This window comes from Amphibalanus amphitrite, unplaced genomic scaffold (genome assembly GCF_019059575.1).
Source record: "Amphibalanus amphitrite isolate SeventyFive unplaced genomic scaffold, NRLGWU_Aamphi_draft 001980F_arrow, whole genome shotgun sequence".
Taxonomy (NCBI): Eukaryota; Metazoa; Arthropoda; class Thecostraca; order Balanomorpha; family Balanidae; genus Amphibalanus; species Amphibalanus amphitrite.
The window spans coordinates 1-20312 of NW_024883473.1; the positions used below are offsets into that span (position 1 = coordinate 1).

At 50.2% G+C, this 20312-nt stretch overlaps 1 protein-coding gene across 1 annotated transcript; it reads left to right on the forward strand.

Annotated features, from left to right (window-relative positions):
- Positions 1 to 669: 669 nt before the first annotated feature.
- Positions 670 to 19981, forward strand: LOC122375997 (1-phosphatidylinositol 4,5-bisphosphate phosphodiesterase epsilon-1-like; the record flags this gene model as incomplete). Its single annotated transcript, XM_043355620.1, has 16 exons — positions 670 to 771; positions 3751 to 3896; positions 5297 to 5468; positions 5785 to 5877; positions 6124 to 6308; positions 8064 to 8208; positions 11063 to 11629; positions 11907 to 12023; positions 12681 to 12931; positions 13966 to 14177; positions 14445 to 14653; positions 15401 to 15625; positions 15893 to 16117; positions 16475 to 16730; positions 17046 to 17130; positions 17466 to 19981. Coding segments are annotated over 16 exons (4980 nt in total), but the record flags the coding sequence as incomplete, so codon positions are not given.
- Between the last annotated feature and the right edge of the window lie 331 nt (positions 19982 to 20312).

A 20312-nucleotide genomic window follows, 5' to 3' on the forward strand; every position in this document is an offset into this window, starting at 1 on the left:
TGTGATGGGGCTTGTTATTGGCAGATGTGTATGTCGATCGTGTCATTACTGCACACAGAAAAATATTGACACCGTTAGCGGTGTAATTGCACAGTACATATCTGAGCATTATGGAAAGTTAATTTAGTCCCTCCCCGCTTAAATTACTCGCGCTTCCAATGAACACCAGGAAGAAGGTAATAGAACACTGTTAGGAGGGTTGGGTGTTTTACTACATGTAGCAAAACACCAACCCTCCTAACAGTGTTCTATTACCTTCTTCTGGTGTTCATTTGGAAGCGCGAGGTAATTTAAGCGGGGAAGGGACTAAATTAACTTTCCTCAAGTGCTCAGATATGTACTGTGCAATTACACCGCTAACGGTGTTAATATTTTCTGTGTGTGGTCAAAAGATGTCCTTTCTTTGATGTCGTATTACTCAGCAGCGTACAATTCTTTGAAAGTGATATAGTTGTTCATTTTATCTGTCATGGCTTCATGCTTAGTGTAGTATATAACAACGCATACTAATCACCGACTCAGGCAATACTTAGGATGTCCTTTTATCATCTACATTTTCAATACATGATGACCGCGGTGTTTTATTACTATTCATCTCTAGTAAATTGAGTCAGATCGTTAAGCGTTTCAAATTAGCTGGATGATCAATCTTCCGACGTTTTTTTTCAGGTATCAGCCATAGCGTACATTCGCTACACCACCTGCGACCTGACAGGATCTGAAGTTCTGCATCAGAACGACATTCAGGACCTCCAGCAGCGTTTTAACGAGGTGAGCGCTGCGGCAGCAACTTAACCCTAGAACGCCTAGGGGGGGCTTGTATCAACCCCCCCCCCCCGAGGTTTTTCTTAGCTACACGCCGAACCGTTTCAGATAGCCTGCTCAAATTTTCAGTACCCTTTGGGGCATCCTTTGCGCAACTTTTGGTAATTTTTTTTGTCAAGGTCATGTCAGGTCACGGAGTTATGACGTCATAAAGGGAACAACCTCCGGCCAGATTTACGCTAAATTGGAGATTGCTTCACATTGGTATATAAATGCCGACTGACCTGACGCACTGATGGATTGTTTTATAGAATCACAACTGGCTGATTTGACATTGGCACAATGTCCGTTGACATTTTGAAGGTCACTAAAGGTCAAGGTAAGGTCATTGACCTCGGTTGACCTGTAATGACTTCTTGCACTTGTATGCCATTTCGGGGTATTTTGATGCCCTGAATTCGAATTTGCTATCCATTTCAGGCATCGTCGGTTGTTTCTTGTAGTTCATTTTGGGTCAGGGTCAGGTCAGTGACGTCACACGCCTGACGTGACCCAATGGACAAATGACCTTGCAGACTTCCGATGCTCCCAACGCATCATTTTTAAAGTTATGACATCGAATACACACCAAACGATAGAGAATTGATCAAGGATCACGTTAGTGAAGGTTTCAAGTCGATATCTCTTACCGTTTTGCCGCAATCGGCGCGGAAATCTGGAAAAGTTAGATTTTTCCGAAAATTTGACCTTTGACCGGTCATAAGTAGGTCAAATGTTGACCTAGGACCAAAAAATATACCACCAATCGCGAGATCTCGTTGAGAGCAATCCGTTGGTTTTTTCCGCTAAGCTCTACGACCTTCCGTTTCGAAACGCCAGGGGGGGGTCGTAACCCCCCCCCCCTGGTCGTTCGTGTTATGAGAAATGGCCTGGTCGTGCGAGGGTTAACCAGAGACGGCATTGTTATATTGTCCCGGACAGCTTTGTGGGAGTACATACATATGACGTAGTGGCACAATGCATTCTGATCTGGCCATTATAGAGTTCAGTGATTCTGGCACACACAATAACCCAGCCGCGTTATATTACTGGCCGCGTCAGTTCCGCATTGCAGCTTTGTAGTGCGGCACAGTCTATGTGACAGGCGGCTGGAATGGCCAATCGCGCGGGCGGCCGGATTAGATGTAATGGTTGACATAAGAGCAGTGGGGGCGCTGTGATAAACAAGTTTATAGTGCAAATTGTGGCAACGCTGGAAGAGCTCGAAATAATAGGCATAGTTTTCCACCTTTGCAGTATTCACATAATGCTGCTGCTTGCAAATTATATGTCATGATTTATGAGATGAATAATTATTCGTAGACGGATTTTGAGTACCTACACATCCCTCATAGTCCTTGCAGCTACAATTGTGCACCTGGCACTATTGTCTTCACTGCTAGCTGTATGCTTTTAACATTGCGTTTACTGCATGTTGCATAGTGATGGTAGGTTCCATCGGACATGTGAACCACTCTTGCATGACCTGGAAGGATTGCAAGAGAGGGGAACGAGAAAGAGAAAGGAAGAAGGTAGCCATCTGATCTGAAAACAGAAGAAATCGAATGGGGTTCCGATATAAAAATATGTAATTTTTAACACAAACTCCGAACTCGGAAACACATATTAGACCGAGACATTGATGCGCGAGCTCTGTCTAGTTCAAACCTATCGAGCTGTGTCTACACGGCAGTTCTAAGAGCAGATGCTTCTTGGTAGTTTTGTCCGTCCAATGGCTGTACCAGATAACCGGATGTCTGCCGCCACAATGTAAGCGAGCATGGCACTATCTGAATTATCCATAGCTGAGAGAGCTCCTCGGTGTCCGAGCCCTGCCATATCTAGCTCGATCTCTCGGAGGAGAGCTGTGACCGTTTCAGTGTGGGCGGCACAGTTCTCTGTCCAGTGTCCAGCCGGTGACCTCCTCTGGGGAACGGCCGCCGGCGCCTCTCCACTCGTCTGTCCCACGTCCGTCGTCAGTGTCCGCCGGTCGACTCTTTCCAGTCCCCGGTGACATTCTGTTCAGCCCTGGGGAGACCAGCCACAGTTAAGTGCCGTCAGGACGGCAATCTGGGAGCCAGAAGCGCGTGTGGGGTGGGTGTCGCCCCCCCCCCCCTTAGGTGGATTATTTCAGACGTGTCGGGCGGCTGAATACTGCAGCTGGCCATCGAACATGCTCAGCCCCGGGAAGACGACGAATTTATAGGCCGTCTGATGGCGACTTCAAGTTTAATGTCATGAATTGGGAACGAAGTCAGCTAGGGCAGGCTAGAGACTCGCATGAATCTTGAAAAGAATTATAAGGAAGAAACTGAAAATCCTGGAACTCGATCGTGTTATGCAAACCATTGCTCAGTTTCCCCTTATCATTGTTTTCACTTCCGAGAACCATAATTTATATGTCATCATATGATATTACGTATTCCTTATACCGCATAATGGGTCCCATTTTTCGCTATTTACGAACATGGAAAGATTTATCATGCATCAGCATAATAGAGTCCCAAGTGATTACTGTAAGTACTGTCTCGCAACGTTCTCCTGATAGATCGATACCTAATTCCATTCGTCCCGTGTGCTACCTACACAAAAAGATACATAAAACTCACTTTTTACAGAAAACTACGTCGGGCAACAGGCTCCCACCCATTTCCTCCCCCTCTGGCTCTCTCTCTCTCTCTCTCTCTCTCTCTCTCTCTCTCTCTCTCTCTCTCTCTCTCTCTCCTCTCCCTCTCTCTCTCTCTCTCTCTCTCTGTCTCTCTCTCTCTCTCCCTCTCTCTCTCTCTCCCTCTCTCTCCCTCTCTCTCTCTCTCTCTCTGTCTCTCTCTCTCCCTCTCTCTCTCTCTCTCTCCCTCTCTCTCCCTCTCTCTCTCTCTCTCTCTCTCTCTCTCTCTCTCTCTCTCTCTCTCTCTCTCCCCTCTGACCCGTTCCGTTCGGTGACGGCAGGTCCGCTGCTGGGTAACCCATCTGATCGTCAGCCAGCCCACGGACGACGACCGACGCGACGCTCTCTGCTGCCTTCTGAGGGCGGCAGAGACCTGCTGGAACCTGGCCAACTTCCACGGAGCCGCCCAGCTGATCGCCGGACTGCGGTAAGATCGTTACGAGAGCCGATTAAACGACGGTCGTTCTACGGAATTATTGTCACGGGGTGGCTAGATTCAGAGGCTACGAGTTCAACGAACTCTGTTTCGTGTCATCTGGAAAGGACAGATTTTTGTCTGGTTTGAACTAAACTAGCCAAACAACTCAGAATCTTCCGGAGGTCCGTCGCATTTCCTTTTTAGGTTTCCTGTCGTTTGTTTCTGCTCCTCATTCACTTTCATTTGTTCGCCGTCATTCCAGTGGTAGTAACAGGACGGGACACAAATGCGAACGCTGACAAAATGTGTGAACAACACGGACGAAAATGGGAACGAAGTGACCAAGCTGTTGATTCTGCGGTGCAGTCTTTCTCAGCGCAACATGCTAGCGCGACATACCTCGAGAGGCACTTAGTATTCGAATCACTGAAGGCCGAACATGACCGTCAATATTAAATAGTTAGCTGCTTAAATAACGAAATTATATCATCTGATCAGGCATTAGCTACACATGTAGATACATTCCAAGAGCACTGTTTATTCCGTGTTCGGCGAACGGTCGTGTCGGTAACATTTCTCGGTATATCCAACGGGCTAGATCCGGGGTGCCCATCATCAGCTTATAGCGCTCATGATAGCGGCGCCACAGCGCCAATTGTGTTATGCCGACAACGTCGTTAGCGCTGACTGGGAATGGCCGGGGATTGGGCTGGTGGATGGAAATGGCCGACGGGGCCCTGTCGGCCCGGAGACCGCGAGAGTGGCCCGCGGCCGGCCGGCCGGTAGAAGGAACGAGTGTGTTATATTCTTTGGTTGTAACCCGTCCATTTGGCCGTCTAGGAGGGATGAATGTGTTTGCTGGGGAACTCGAGGAGATGATGGTTTATTTGAACGCTCTGTAGACGGAGGTGGCATTATTTACATATCTATTTTGAACGGTCTTGAAGGAGATCGGATAAATCTGTTCACTGAGAGACTGTATGATTCTGAAAGATTATAGCCGTTTTCACGACGGGCTATCCGGCGAGTGCACCTGATTTGACCAAATCTGCACCTAATTTCTTTTACAGCAAATATCTTCATTTTATGAATTTATTTCAGTGTTTCAATCGATGACGCTCTCTGATAATATGACAAAGCAGGCATATAAGCAATTAATGCAGCTGATAGCTGCCAAGAGACACACTGAACCTGATTTGACCAAATCTGCACCTAATCTGTACCAGATGGCACCAAGTGTGTACCAGATGGCCGTCGTGAAAACGGCTAATGTAATTCATATTTCAATGAAGCTTTACGATCTAAGCGCTTTTAGTTCGAAGAAAGTCACTGCATGTTTTTCACTGCGAGATAAACTGTCGGCAATGGTCTAAGAATGCTAAAAGATTATCCAACCACTTTGTCCACAGCTCCGGGAAGCTGCGGCCGTTCTGGGCCTCCCTGGCTGAGAAGGAGGAGATTCCCGTGCTGGACTTTCTCTTCTCGGTGCTGGAGTACGACCTGACGGTGAAGGCGGACGGGGACATCAACCCGCACTACCTGGCCGCTCTGCAGAGGGCACTGGCCATCAAACACTGCAAGGTATGGCAGGCTGCGGATCGTGCTGTGGGAAATGCAAGAGGAAGGAGAATGGCGTGAGTCTCGTTATTCGGAGTAAAAGGTAGAATAACTAGTTCTCGTTGGGCTGTGCATTATGAATTATGTACATATCTCAAATTTACAGAGCCTAGCTTCAATATTTCATGCTTACTTTCAATACTTGTTGCTCCATCCACCGCCTGGCTCAAGTATGATGACGTTTTATAACACCCGTAATACGAGTTGAGTTAAGCTCAGCTAATTATATGAGTGAACTATTTTAGACGCAGCCTGTGATCTGACCGCAGCTACGTCGCAGGTCGTGCCGTTTTTCGGCGTAATCCTGCGGCGACTCCGGAACATTCTGAGCCAGTGTCCCAGTCTGAGCGTCGTCAGGGAAACGCCAGCCGAGGTAAGTTGTCAAACATGAGCTGATAAATCGCAAAAAGCCCAGCGGTTAGACCGATGGTATAGTGACTGCGAAAGTCTCGGCCTGAGGTAGCTCATGCATTTTGCTTCCCTCGCGTTGACATGATTCTTGTTTCGGTTGCTGTGAGCTGTGTTGTGGGTATTTTCACCAATTGAATATCGCCACACACTTTTTACTGTCAATTGAGCCGCACTGCCATCCCGGTGACATCGTCGGTCTCTGCCGCAGGACAAGACGGACCGCTCAAAGACGGACGGCGGCAACTTTTGCTCCTTTCTCGGTGTGGGCGGACTGATGAACATGGAGAAGCTGCGGCAGGTCCAGCTGGTTGTCGAAGAAATCCAGGCCTGTCAGTCTCACGCCGCAGAGCAGCACGGCCACCTGGCGCACAAACTCAACAACTTCGACTTCCCGTGAGTGGCCGCCAGGTGGCAGGGTCGGCGCCCAGCCGTCTACCAGTCACTCGCAGAAGGCAACCAGACCAATGTTTCTGTCGAATGTAAATGTTTATACACCGAATGGTTACAGCAACGGAGCTCGTTGGCTTTGCCGGTGGTTTGCATCTACACTGTGGTTGGCATTATGATATCACTAACATAGTGCGGTAGGGGAGAGTGGGGAAAGATGCCCAGGGTTTTACTATGTCATATATTATTCGAAAATGACGATCGGAAAGCAAAAACTTGTAGTTTCAACGGAAGCCGACAACATTTTTCTCCAAAAATACCACACTTTCGTGCTTGAAATATGATAACTTTTTTTGCTATTAAGCATTTTCCTGAAGAAGTGAAAGGGGGCATCTTACCCCACAGGGTGGGAAAGACGCCCCCTGGCGTTGGGTAAGATGCCCCCTGCACTATAAGTGACATAAATGGGCACGTGAATCGCCTGAACGAATTAGTAGTCCCTTCGGGCCTGCAGTAGACACCAAACGTCATCATAAGGACCCTCAAAAGTAGTCGTAAGGGGCTTCAGAGGTCATCGTTAGGGCCATCATAGTCCAGCGCGGCCAAACAAGCCTCCGTGGTGGCGTTCGGAGACCACTGTGGGGCCCTTATAGGTCTTCATGATGCTTGAGGGCCCTCGAGCCCATCGTGGGGACCTCAGATGCCAGCGCGGCCCGTGGAGCCAACGTGGGAGCCCTCAAAGGATGTCGTGAGGGGTCCTGGAGCCAATAATGTGGCCCACAGAGGCCGTCGTAAGGGCTCTCAGAGTCAGATGCCGCCCAAAAAGTCGCTGTGTGGGCCGAGAGACCGGCATGGGGAGCACCCGACCGTACTGGACTCTCAATAGTCCCAGATCGGCTTTTGTCTCTCATCACAGGTATGTAATAAATGATTTGACGGGCTGCTTGAAGGACAGCCTACGGATTTAGGGGGGCGTCTTTCCCCATCAGGACAGGGGGCATCTTACCCCAAGGTACCGAGGTAACATTAAATCAGTACAATTTGTTAGCCATAAAACTACACCCTGAAACAAACTGTTTGGGACACAGCACACGCATGTTAATTTATCACGACTATAGCAAGGGACGCAAAAATTATCTACTTTCTTTGATATCTACAATGTTTTGACACCAAAATATTTTTTGAAAGCAGCAAATAAAAAGCATGCAATCTCCAGCCAGCCGTTGCCCAACTGAGCCTCGCAAATTTTTGTGCAGTTAACAAGGCAGGCTTCCGCTTTACGCTAAGAACATTAATTTCCAGGTTCGATTCTTTGTTTCGCCGCTAGAGGGGGTGGGGCGTCTTTCCCACCCTGGGCATCTTACCCCACTCTCCCCTACTTCTTGGGTCGAGATAAAAAGCCCATCCTTAGTGTGTGATTAAATAATGCATTGCCGAAGTTTTTTATTATTATTGAACATCTATAATTAACATTTGCATGGCTATCAACGATACTTATTTGTGTTATGCTGGCAATTTCCATCAACCTTCAAAATACGCGCGAAAATGAATACGGAATTACACGACCGGACGGTAGGGGTCGAGGTCTATGCAACAAACTCTGCTTAGCGTGGGCTCCGTTGCTGTCAATCCGTCCATTCAAAATTTCAAACATTCGAGCCAAGTTTATTAAAAAAAAATACGATGGTCTTCTAATGTCATTCTGCATGTCACGTGATGAGCCTCACTGCGTCTCACTGACAGTGCTGCGCTGTTCCACAGGTCACGTGACTGGTCCGAGTGCACGCGGTGCGACGGCGTCTCTCAGGGAGGTTACGAGCCGGTACAGTCCCTGTACGGCGACCCGCGGGTGTCACTGGTACCGATCTGCTGCCACGTGGACGACCTGGACCTCAACACACTGCAGGTTAGGGGCCGATCTGCACCCACTGAACTATTTGCTTCGGTCGGATCTTGTGGGATTTGAAAGGGCTTGATCTGCGGGTATATAAACAATTTATTGCAACATGACATTATTGTGATATTTTTTAGTTATGTAATATGTATTGCTGCCTTAAGCCTAAATAATATTGAATGCTGCTTAAACATGCAAAAATTAGTCTCCTGGCCTTGTGAGTTCGATAAAAAGGGTTCAGCTCCTGTGCCTATGATGTCCTCTCCTCCTATAAATGGCTGTTGGAGCGATATTACAGGCACACTGTATGTCCCATCAATCGTAGAACGTTCGGTTTATTTTTTTTTTTTTTTTGTATGGAATAACTATGTATTCATTTATTGCATGCAGTTTACGCGAAAGACGCGGCCTTTTTCGGGAGTGATATACAATACGCATACAATTCCGTACTAAAAATGCACGCAAACAAATGCGTAGTGTGGCTTGGCCTGTACGCATTACGTGGTCACATGATGGCCTAGTGTGATGTTTTGCTCTGTCTACTGAGAACTGAGCATCACGCGCAGCATTTCGTAACCGGCGTGCGTGCACGTGCGAGCCGAGCACGAACTTTGACAGGGTGAAACCGTATTAAAATTATTCCTTCAATGCGTTTTCCGATTTGATGCGTCGGCATTCGAAATGACAAAGGGTCAAAAGGATAAAGGTATCTCATGATTAACCCTATTAGTGGCAGGGGGGGGTTGTTTTTATCCACCCCTCAGGTTTTTCGGGAATATCTCCGAAACCGCTGAAGCTACGATGCTGAAATTTTCTGACTTTTCCTAAAACTAAATTGGGCACATTCCCTGAAAATTTCAAGTTCATAACTTTACCAGGGGCGGCTCCAGAGCACTGGGAATTGGGGGTCCTATTCGTGAAGCGAGTCATTTGGGCGAAGATCACGATGCTGCACCAGTTTTACGAACAGTGAATGAAAGGTATCATGTGATAACATATACAAAGTTATTGTGCATCCTCTTTTGACACGTTTTTGCTATAATAGGCGGATCCAGGCGTCCAAAAAGGGGGGTTATTTTTTACCTCCCAACATAGGTGCCCTGACACCGCCTATGCATGACAAATACAATTTTAGTCGTTCTCTCATAAGAAAATTGTAACATAACAAGACCATTGCCACCCTTTTTAGAAACAGTACCAACAAAAACCTTATTTACTATACTTTTTGTGTACCCCCAATCTCAATGATCTGTATCCGCCTATGATTTTTGAAAATGCATATTTTTAGGATCCATGTGAATTCCTGGTTCATTCTCTATCGATCGGCAAAAGTTGCGTTAAGATTGGTTCAGAAACCTGGCCGTGATAAACAGTCTAAAATGTATCTGCAATTTGCCCGTTTTTACCCCCCTCTACCCCCCTATTGACATTTTTAATTTTTTTTTTAGAAATGTAGATCTCGTTGAGCCAAATCGAATGCCGTTTGAATTTTGAAAATCGGCCGGTTAGATCTCGAGATATCAAGGGGGGGGGTCGTAAACAGCCCCCCCCCCTGCCACTAATATGGGGTAGCCAGGAGCCTGCCACTAATAGGGTTAAAGAATAAAAATGTAACAGGAATAATAGATGATAGAAAAAATAAGCATCGAAAATAATAAAAGAGGCAAATAAAACGGCATTGAGCGTACAATGGCACCGAAGCGGCTTGCTGATTTATGCATGATGGTCGTTCGTAAAAATGAAAAAATGTAATAGAAATAATAGGTAATGAAAAAGGACAGAAAATAATAGAAAAGTGTCCGATAAAACGGGATTGGGCTTATAACGACACCGAAGCAGCTCGCTGCATCATGCATGTTGGTCGTTTGTTTCACTTGAAAAGACAAAATAACATAAAATGGAAGAACGCGGCAGTGGGGTTTTACTGAATAAGCACAAGCACTCCCAGTCTTGACATTAAGCCGCAAACGAGATCCACTCGGCCAACAAACTCGGATTATATTTTGCTGTCTGCACCGTACGCCGAAGCTTAGCCCATACTGGAAAACAGCCGTTACGCTGTGAGGTTTAGTCAGAAATAGTTGCGTCCAACGGGCTGAGGATGGTGCGTAGGTTATGTGTGGTAGAAAACTTACAAAGGCTCCGCTGAGCTGCTATGCATGTCTGGCATATATCCTAATGACAAATGAATTAGGCGTGCGGATTGGTGTGTAATTATGTTAGAAGTTAAGTGTGTTATTTTTATACACTACCTACCTGATATGGTTACCACAATACTTAGAAAACGTTGTAGGTCTAAATATCGGCTTCATACATATTTTGGCAGACGGAATTCTTTGCTATTTTTATGACTTTGCAAATTGCAGTATGCAATGTTTACGTGTTGTCGCCAACGCCATAACTGAGCGTGCACTTTGACGGCGTCATACTGCATAATCGATAAATTTAGCTTCATGGGCCGTGCGCTCGATCAAACACTGCATACCTTTGGCTAATATTAGAACCTACTGTGTATGCATCAATGCCAGACAATGAATATGGAGTCCGCCTGCACATGTAGCATAGTCTAAGGATGGTGCTATAAAGGGATGCACAAGCAGACAAACCTGTGAATAGCTTCCTTGCGCACGTGTCTGTCCCAGACCCGAGTTGAAATTCGTCGACAGTGCATTGCCCAACCTGTTTCGCAACTGGTTGACGTGCGCGCGCACGACTGCCGGCGGGGGACAGCCCGCCGCCCGTCGCAGTTTGGGTGGCACCCTCGTACGGGCTGGACGTGTGCCGGCCGCCCTCCCGAATCACCGTCGACCCGACCGTCGCCATGTGTAAGCGCGCCCGTCACCGGCGTCTGTCTGTGTACGTGCAGCTGCTGCAGCACGGTACCACGGTGATCCGCTGCGACGGAGAGCGGAGCAGCCTGTCCTTCCTGCGCCTGGAGCCGACCAACAGCCTGCTGACCTGGCGGCGACCGGGCTGGGGCTCGGCCGGTGACTGCCAGCTGGGGGTCAGCGCCGAGCAGTCGCTCAGCCCCGGCCTGCTGCTGCGCTACGGGGGCGCCGCCGCCGACCCGGCCGGCCTCTCCAGCGCCGCCGATGACGGCTTCGTCAGCCTGCTGGCCGTGAAGGAGGTGGGTGCGGCGCGAGACCTCGACTGGCCCCAGCTGGAGCGCCGTTTCGGTCTGGAGGCGCTCGGTCCAGACAGCTCGCTGCGGCTGGTGTTCGGCGCCAGTCTGAGCGACAACCGGACGGTGACGTTTGTGGCGCCGCCGGCGGTGGCGGCGGCCTGGCGCAGCTTGCTGCCGGCGCTGGTCAGCAGGCTGAACGGCCAGCGCAGCAGCGCCCAGCGCCAGCGGCTCTGGCTGAAGGAGCAGTACCTGCAGCTGTACTACGAGGACGGACGCTGCCGGGGACCCACCGCCGTCGAGGCGGCCAAGGTCAGTCGTGGGACACGAATACCATTTCCGATATATGCATCAAGGGATAGGGTGAGAGACGATAGCTCATTTTAATCGTTGAAAGGAGAATGCCATGGTTACCGAGTTGTTAAGAGCAAGTCTGTTTGGACGGTCAACTTGAAAGAGGTTGAGGATTTCACGTTCAGGCGACAGGCGGCTTCCGGTCCTAGTGCAATATTGTATTTATTTAACTCAAAGGTCAGTCGTGGGACTGACCTGTCAATAATGCTTTAATGACTGAGAGATACCATTCCAGGCTCTTGGTGGAGGAAGGAGCATGTTTTATCAGCTCCGCGACTATTCGCCCGTGGACCAGAGCTTTCTCAGAAACCCGACGGGAAAACTAAAAAAGAAGCGCTCGTCTTTGGTAAAGGTAAGTACTGACTTAACAAAACGCATTGGTTTGTTCATAAGGCTTTTAGTGTAGGGATGTAGATTCGCATAATACATGAGCAAAGCTGAGCAAGAGAGGCTTGAAAAAGGCACGACTACCTTATCCGGTTTTATCTGGTAGCATCATCTGGTGGGTCATATTTAGCGAGTCGTAGCCTATGGATCTCTCATAGAAATAATACGATGGGAAATTCAAAGCCAAAATAATTTACCAAACTATATAAGCCTTTTACAATGTGATGCTTTAATAAACCAGTAGAGCAGGCTAACGTCATGAACAAACAGACGTTGAAAAGGTCACGCAGGATTTTATGAAAACTGACCGCGTGCGTCATACAATTACGATCGCAAAATATTTAAATGCACCGCGTATGACGCACCGACTTACTTTATTGAGGCTTACTTTATTGAGGTCACGTGAAGTCTCCCGCTAAACTTGCTGTTTGTTAGACTGATACATACGGTCAACTGATCTCTTGAATATGTAAGTTCTCCCACTCATTTCAAACACCGTCTCGAACTCGGACAACTTTTCCCAAACATGCCAACAAACCCTGCCTATCAACATCACCTGATGTTGATCGCCCTCTCCGCTATGCAGATGCGTTTCATCAGCCGCCTCGCCCCCCTGCTGCAGGCCTGTGAGGCGAGCTCCGAGCCTCGCCGCAGTCCGTCGCCGCTCTCGTGCAGTCCGCTGGCCGGCCTGACGCCCAGTTCGTCCCAGTGCACGTCTCCGACGGCGGGCCGCAGTCGGCTGCTGGCGACCGGATCCTCACCGGCGCCGAGCCGATCCAGATCGTCAGAGGACGCCGGCCTGGCCGCCAGTGTGGAGAGCGTCATCAACGCCGGCAGCAGCCCCGTGCGCCGCCTGCTGCCGCCCTTCCTCAGGTCAGTGAGCTGTCATCGACTCATATCTCTTGTCCAATATTTTGGTCAATATGGTCCGCTTCTGCTGAATGGATAATTTATGACTTAGATATTTGGTCACCCTGCAAGCATGTCTCCGTTGTTGCTTATGTCAATTAGTGCCCATAATTGTTTTTACAGATGTAATCTGTCTTTGACCTAATCCTGTACTCTGCAAAGTGTACCGCGCGGGTAGGAAGATGAGCACGGCAATGATATGCTGCCTCACTGTCTAGATCTATAGTAGGGCCAGGATGGAGCCTAAAAAGGTTGACATCTGTCGCGACACTCGGTATAGCGTGAGCACATAGCTGTCACTTATACGTAGACGCGCTCAAAAATTCACAAACGGCTAATTTAAATCGTAAGCTTATGTAAAAATAAGCAAGGCAAATATTTCTCCCGTTGGATATGTTACATGGTGTCTTTAATTGCTGTAAAATATTTTAGATTAATTATCAATGTATGATTGGAAAAAATAAAATTATGCATTATTGCGTAACGTTTCCATTTTACTTTTGAAATACTCTTTGCCAGACGAGTTTTCTATGCTTTTATTCAGGCCGTTCGTTGCATAGCAAATACCGAACACGCTATTATTTACGCCCCAAGCAGCGGTAGTATACTATTTGGCCTTTTGGAGCTGCATAACCGTATCATAACGGATTATGCTATCAATTTGAGTTGTCCCATTTGACAAGCTTATCCCAGTGAACAGAACTGCTTGACTAGCTATTCCGTAACAAATCGACCATTCAGTTGACACTGGTTTATTTCCAATCTGCAGCCATGGCGGGGCACTTGCCGTAATTGTAATTGCCGATCGATAAAGTCAGCCTGGACTCGTAGCTATCACTTGGCTTCCGTGGTGCGTTGCCACGCCGTGGTACACTCGGTATTGACCGTGCCATTGATCGGGACCTATTCTCGAGACTCCAGCGTACACCGGTTTACGGTGGCAGGAGAGGCACCCTCTCCGCTCGGCCCTCTGACCCGCTCTCCGCCTGTGTCATCAGACAGCGGAGCCAGTCGGGCGCCCTGGACGGCCTGCTCGCCCGCCCGGAGTCCGAGGAGACACTCAGCTCGACTGACCAGCTGCTAATGGCGGACTTTGTCCAGCTGTACACCTCCTTCAGTCGGATCATGCGGAAGGACCTGTGGCACCTGTTTGAGCTGTACGCCACGCCCAAGAAGAGCCCGGCCAGGAAGATATCGACGAGCACGTCTGGTGAGACTCGGGGTAGAGAGGAGAAGTAAGAGTGGGCTAAGATTGAACCTGGAAACTGTTCAGTGTGGATTGTATTGCTCTCTCACGTGAGACCTACGTGGGATCGACCTTTGAAGACACTTGAAAAACTCCAGGCCATACAATAGTGCCAGGCAAGCCGATTCGCACTTGAATTATCTACTCTTGTTCAGTTGCCTTGCCAAATGTAAATAGGTGTTAATTATTGTTGATAGTCGCTGTGCTTATCAACTTCACTCCCCTTTACAGACGACGGCAGTCCGCCGGGCGGAGGCAGCGCCCCTGGCGGCCAGCGGAAGAAGCTGCTGGACGGTGTGTCGGCAGCTATGGTGGTCTGTAACGGCGTAGACGTGGACCGGGCCTCGTCCTGGGTCATCTCCATGGAAACGCTGGGGAAGGTGCTGCTCAGCCAGCAGGGAGAGACCGCCGACCGGGAGCACCTCGTCAGGATTATCATGGTGAGTCGGCTGCTGTAACAGCTGCGTCAGTGAGATGATTTAATTGACATTTAACGATCGGATGCTTGGTTGATTTCGGCAGAACATCGTACATAAATCATAACTAGGAATATAAATGTATGTCGGCACTCTTTTCATATTTCAAGCGTGAAACATTCCACCATAAATTGCGAAACGCTAAGGCTTTTAGCGGTACCTATTACAGTTTTCTACTCACTCCATAGATGGCGCTGGTAGTGAACGCCTGTATGTATACTGTGCCGCATAACTTTCCATCACTTCGCGGCGCCGCACTGAACTATTCTGCCACAGTGCGGTGACGGTTACTTATGTATGTCATTCTAAGGCTGACTGGTGCTCTCATTTCAAACTTGCAAGCGCATCGGAATAATCCGCATTATCCCAGTTGTGGGTGTGGAAAAAGAGACGTAGAAGGAACTAATGTTTACCGGATCGTCAAGTACCAAGGCTGTAGTAATACACTTCTGGTGGCGGAAATCCCAGCAGACCTGCGAGTCTGCGATAGGGAGAAGTTTGAAGTGTTCTTTTCAGTCGAAATGGAATTCTTATTTAGCGACATCGAGATGCGATTGTTGTATTCCCCACTCTCTCACAATTACACATGGATGTGTAGTTTCCAGGATTATGGATTAGTTCCCTTGGTCATTCCTTTCCAGTTTCCATACAGAATTTAAGCATCCTATGCATGTACGTTTGTAACGAGCACGTCTCGCTTTCTGCCTGCAGCGCTATGAGAAGGACCCGAGCCTGCGGGACACGTTGTGTCTGAGTTTCGCCGGCTTCTGCTCGTACCTGCTGGACGAGGCAAACTTTGCGACCTCGGGTGGCGAGCCGACGCCTGCCGAGGACTTCAACTACCCGCTGTCCTACTACTACATGGCCTCGTCGCACAACACCTACCTGACCGGTCACCAGCTCAAGGGCGAGTCGTCCGTCGATCTCTACTCGCAGGTGGGTGATGGCGAATGGCTGAGACTCGTGCACTAGTCAGAGAAAATTGGATATGTACAGCAGTCATAGCAGTGATAACAAATTGTCGCCAGTAGAAGTATCGGCTGGAAGGTACTCTTGCACAGGCTGCTGATGTAAGAAGCTAAGTCCTGTGGCGGGGACATGTAACTACTAACTGTCATCTGTCTTGCGGCTGTTCCCTGTTCTAACCTCTAGTGGTGTGCACTGGCCTGATCTGACCTGTAACCTGACCTCCCTCCCCGGCAGGTACTACTGACGGGCTGTCGGTGCGTCGAGCTAGACTGCTGGGACGGCGATGACGGCGCCCCGGTCATCTACCACGGCCACACGTTTACATCCAAGATCGGCTTCCGTGCCGTGGTCGAGGCCATCGGCCAGTCGGCGTTCGTTACCAGCCCGTTCCCCGTGCTGCTCTCCATCGAAAACCACTGCTCGCTCCAGCAACAGGCCAAGATGGCGCAGATCTTCCAGGTAGGACGAGCACGCGCGACGCACAGAGATACCGGTTTGAACCCGTACAGTCCGGTTAGGGTTAGAGGTTTACGAAATCGAAGATAGTTGACAGGCATGTGGCTGACTTGACTGGTCAATCCATTATCAGATTTGACAGCTTGGCTGCTTGTTGGCCAGCTGTCACTCGTAACGTGATTTTGTAGCGATAACTTTGATACATGAGGATTTACTCTGTAGGAGTATATTGACTTATTCAAGTATGTACGAGCGTACTCAGTCTGTCGTACTGTCTCAGGATGTCTGGCAGACAGGCTAGCTGGCTGGTTAGTCGAATTCAGACCATGTCATTAACCCCCATTTCTCCGCTCTCCCCAGTCGGTTCTCGGCGACAAGCTGGTGATGCGACCAGTCTGTGAGGCCGATCTCAGCGACAACCCACGGCTCCCCTCACCCAACCAGCTCAAGTTCCGTGTGCTCATCAAAAACAAGAAGCTGTGCACGGACGTGCCGCCTCTGCTGCGGCGTGTCAACCAGAGAACCAACTCGGTCGTGTCGTCGAACGCGTCGTCGGCCAGTCTCAACCTGGAGAGCGACGATGACGACGATGACGATGATGATGAGCTCTTGTGTGGTGAGTGGAATGAGCGGACCTCTGGAGAACTGTGGGTACGTTTTGCGGCTGTATTCGGTTTTCTGCGTTTCTTGGATCTCCTTTGTTCATGACCTGAACGTCTAAGACCTTTTCATGCCGGGAACTACTCCCGAATTTCTTATTTAACTTTGAATGTTATCTGTGCTATTTTTTTCTTTTCTTTTCTTTTTTACTTTTTAAACCTGACTTGCTCATTTTACCGCCATACCCCAGCTACTAACCGATCGAACCTGACTCCTCTGACCTAATCGCTGTGACCTGACCGCTCTGACCTGAGTCTCACGGCTGTTTCAGACCGCGAAACCTCCCTGCTGGGTCATCTCAGCGATGTGGCCGTTGGTGAAGAGGAGAACGGCAGGCCTCCACAGACCCGGCACAGGTCAGCTGCTGTAATAGTGTGTCCTGCTACAAGTAAAATCTAGCATCCCTGATGATAAATCTGGCTATTTTTGAAGTAAATTAGAAAAACGATTTAAGTGCTTCGCCGTGCGTATCAATTTTCTTTCGATTTTATCAGTTTAGCTTCGCTTCACAAGCATTACGTGCATGAATGCTTGCTAAATTTTACCAAAATATGTAGATTGTAAATGAGCTGCACTTCACATCAATTTGCGTTTGCCGCTACTTCGTTGGGTTTACGTCATTTTAAGACGAACTCTGTGATACGGTATCACGTTTTTCAATCCCACTAACAATATGTTGTGTGTTCGCCAGGTCGACCTCCGATCTGGACGGAGTCGACGACGGCGGTGTGAAGAAGAAGCACAGCTCCCAGATCTCCAAGGAGCTCTCCGACCTGGTGGTCTACACGCAGGCCATCAAGTTCCACGGCTTCATCTCGCTCAGCCCCATGTGCGTCAAGCCTAAACCCTCTCAGCGGCGTCGGATTGCTCTGCAGAGCTCGGCCAGTATCCCGTCCTCCGGGGGCGGGACGGCCCACCCGCGACCCGACAGCGCCTCCTCCACCGGCTCCGGCGTCCGCAAACCGGTCATCGTCCACCCCTGCTATCAGATCTCCAGCATCAACGAGACATCAGCCAAGAAGCTGTGCAGGAAACAGCCTCTCGCCTGCCTGGTGCACACCGAGGTACAAATCATGCGCACCTACCCAGCGGCAATGAGGATCGATTCGTCCAACTTCAACCCGGTGCTGTTTTGGGCGTGTGGCATCCAGTCAGTGGCGCTCAACTATCAGACCGTAGACTCGGCCCTTCATGTGAATCGGGCCATGTTTTCTCAGACGGGGGACTGTGGGTATGTCCTAAAGCCGCGTGTGATGTGGGATCCGACTCACGTGCTCTACCGCAGGTTCAACCCGTGGGAGAAGAAGTTTGACGGTCTGCATGTGACCTACCTGACTGTGACCATCATCTCTGGCCAGTATGTGTGTCAGGGAAGCTTCTCAGCCAGCCCGCAGGTTGAGGTCGAGATTGTCGGAGTTCCCGCCGACAGTGTCAAGTACAAGACCAAGGCCGCTCCTCACAACAGCCTGAACCCGATCTGGGACGAGACGCTCGTGTTTCGTGTCTGGTTCCGCGAGCTCGCCTTCCTGCGTCTGACGGTGACCGACGCTGGCACGGGCCACCAGTCGGCGCAGAGAACGGTGCCGCTCAGCCAACTGCGGCCCGGCTACCGCCACGTGCGTCTTCACGACGCGCAGGACCGACCGCTGGCCGTCTCGACTCTCTTCATCTACTCACGGATGGACGAGGAGGGCTCTGAGCCAGCTGAGGTACCGTGCCGAACCGCTGACGGTGGGCCCTCCGGAGGAGCCGAGGACGAGCTCGACTCGACGGCGCCCTGTCAGCGACCCGGAGGCAGGAGGAAGACGTTCTTCCTGATGGTCCACGAGGTGACGCCTGAAGAGCCGTACACAATCGTCCGTGTCACTCAAGATCACACGACTCGTGATGTCATAGCGCAGGCGCTCACCAAGGCGGGAAGGGCGGAGGACAGCGTGGACGACTACGTCCTGATCGAGTCTGTTGCCACGGACTGGTCGCGCTGCGCCTCCAAGACCACCCTGCAGCGAGTGCTAGCCGCTGATGAGTCCCCTCTCCGGGCGCAGGCCGCCTGGAAGGGCGAGGGCATGCTGCTTCTGAAGAAGATCGGTGACGACCCGAGCTGTCGCGCCTGGGTTTCGACGATCCAGTCCAGCGGCCGGAGAGACACGCTCGACTCCGCCGACAGCTTCCTGGTGTGTGTCTGTGACGTGGGTCCGAGCATCCCGTACGCGATCCTGAAGGCCCCTCGCGCCAGCACTGCGCAGGAGCTGATCGCGCAGGCTCTGGTGAAGGCTCGCCGTCTCGAGCCTCCCGGACGGTTTGTGCTCGTCGAAGAGCTCGAGTTCGGCCGGATGGCATCGGACGCGTCTGGCGCGCGGCGAAAACCGACGCGGACCGAGCGCCGCCGCCTGGCCGACGATGAGTGTGTGTACGATGCGCAGCGCGCCTGGCCCACCATGGGCCGTCTGTACCTGCGCGAACGTCAGTCGCACCTGGAGGATGGCGGCTCGCGCTGGAGGGGTGCGGCCGAGTCGGCCGCCTGGAGGCTGCGACTCCCTAACCTGGTCGGCTGCTCCATCGATAACCGGAGGCACTCCACGGCTACCACCGCCGGCTCCGGAGGTGGCAGTGAGCAGAACGACTTCGGTCCTGTCTCCAGACTACGGAGACTTTCGCGAAAGCTCTCCAAGAAGAATTAACTGTGATGGCTGCTACGGCACAAGCAAGGATCTCTGATGCTCTAGTCCACTGTTTGGCGTGCGCTCGACAAGCGCCATGGTTCAGTATTGTTTGGCGGCAGCTTTTGTCGACATTTGGCAGTGTTGTGTGTTTGTGGGAGAGTGTTTGTCGGTGAGCGGAGCCCGTGTGGAGGCTCCGGGCCACACCGGCCTGTTTTTGCGCTCCATTCCATATCTGTGTTGTGATGGCGACGCTATAGTTTTCTATAAACTGTTGACAATCGCTGGCGGCCCACCGTCGTGACATGGCCCGTATTTTAAACATGCTGGTGCTACTTTTGTACCACCCGGTTGTTATACTGTGTCGGGGCGGGCACTCGGCGGGCGCTGCTGGGAGACGGCGCCGGGCTGTTGTCTTTACTCCGCGACCATGTGCCTGCGAGTTTTAACGTCCCGGCGACGAGGCGGCTGGCCCGCGTCATAACGCCACCGGCCGAGTATACGCACAACTCGCAATTCTTTAACAGAATATACATTTTACGTCACCGATGGTGCATTACGTGGGCTGGGATATTCACGCTACGCTGAGCGCCGGCATCATGGAATCTCAAGTCGCAACTAGAGGTGGCAAAAGATAAAAATTTTGGGAACCAGACTCGAACCAGACCCGGCTGGACATTTCTGGAACCAGTCGGACCCGGTCTTAGTTTGAATCGGAACCAGTTGGACCCGGTCCCAAAAAGTCAATTAATACAAACTTCTTATAGACATCATTAGTTGCATCATGTATAACAGCCTATTTCCCACTGGGAATACTCTTGAGCTACTGTGTGCAAAGAAACATTCACTTCATTCACTTCATATTTTGCAATAATGTG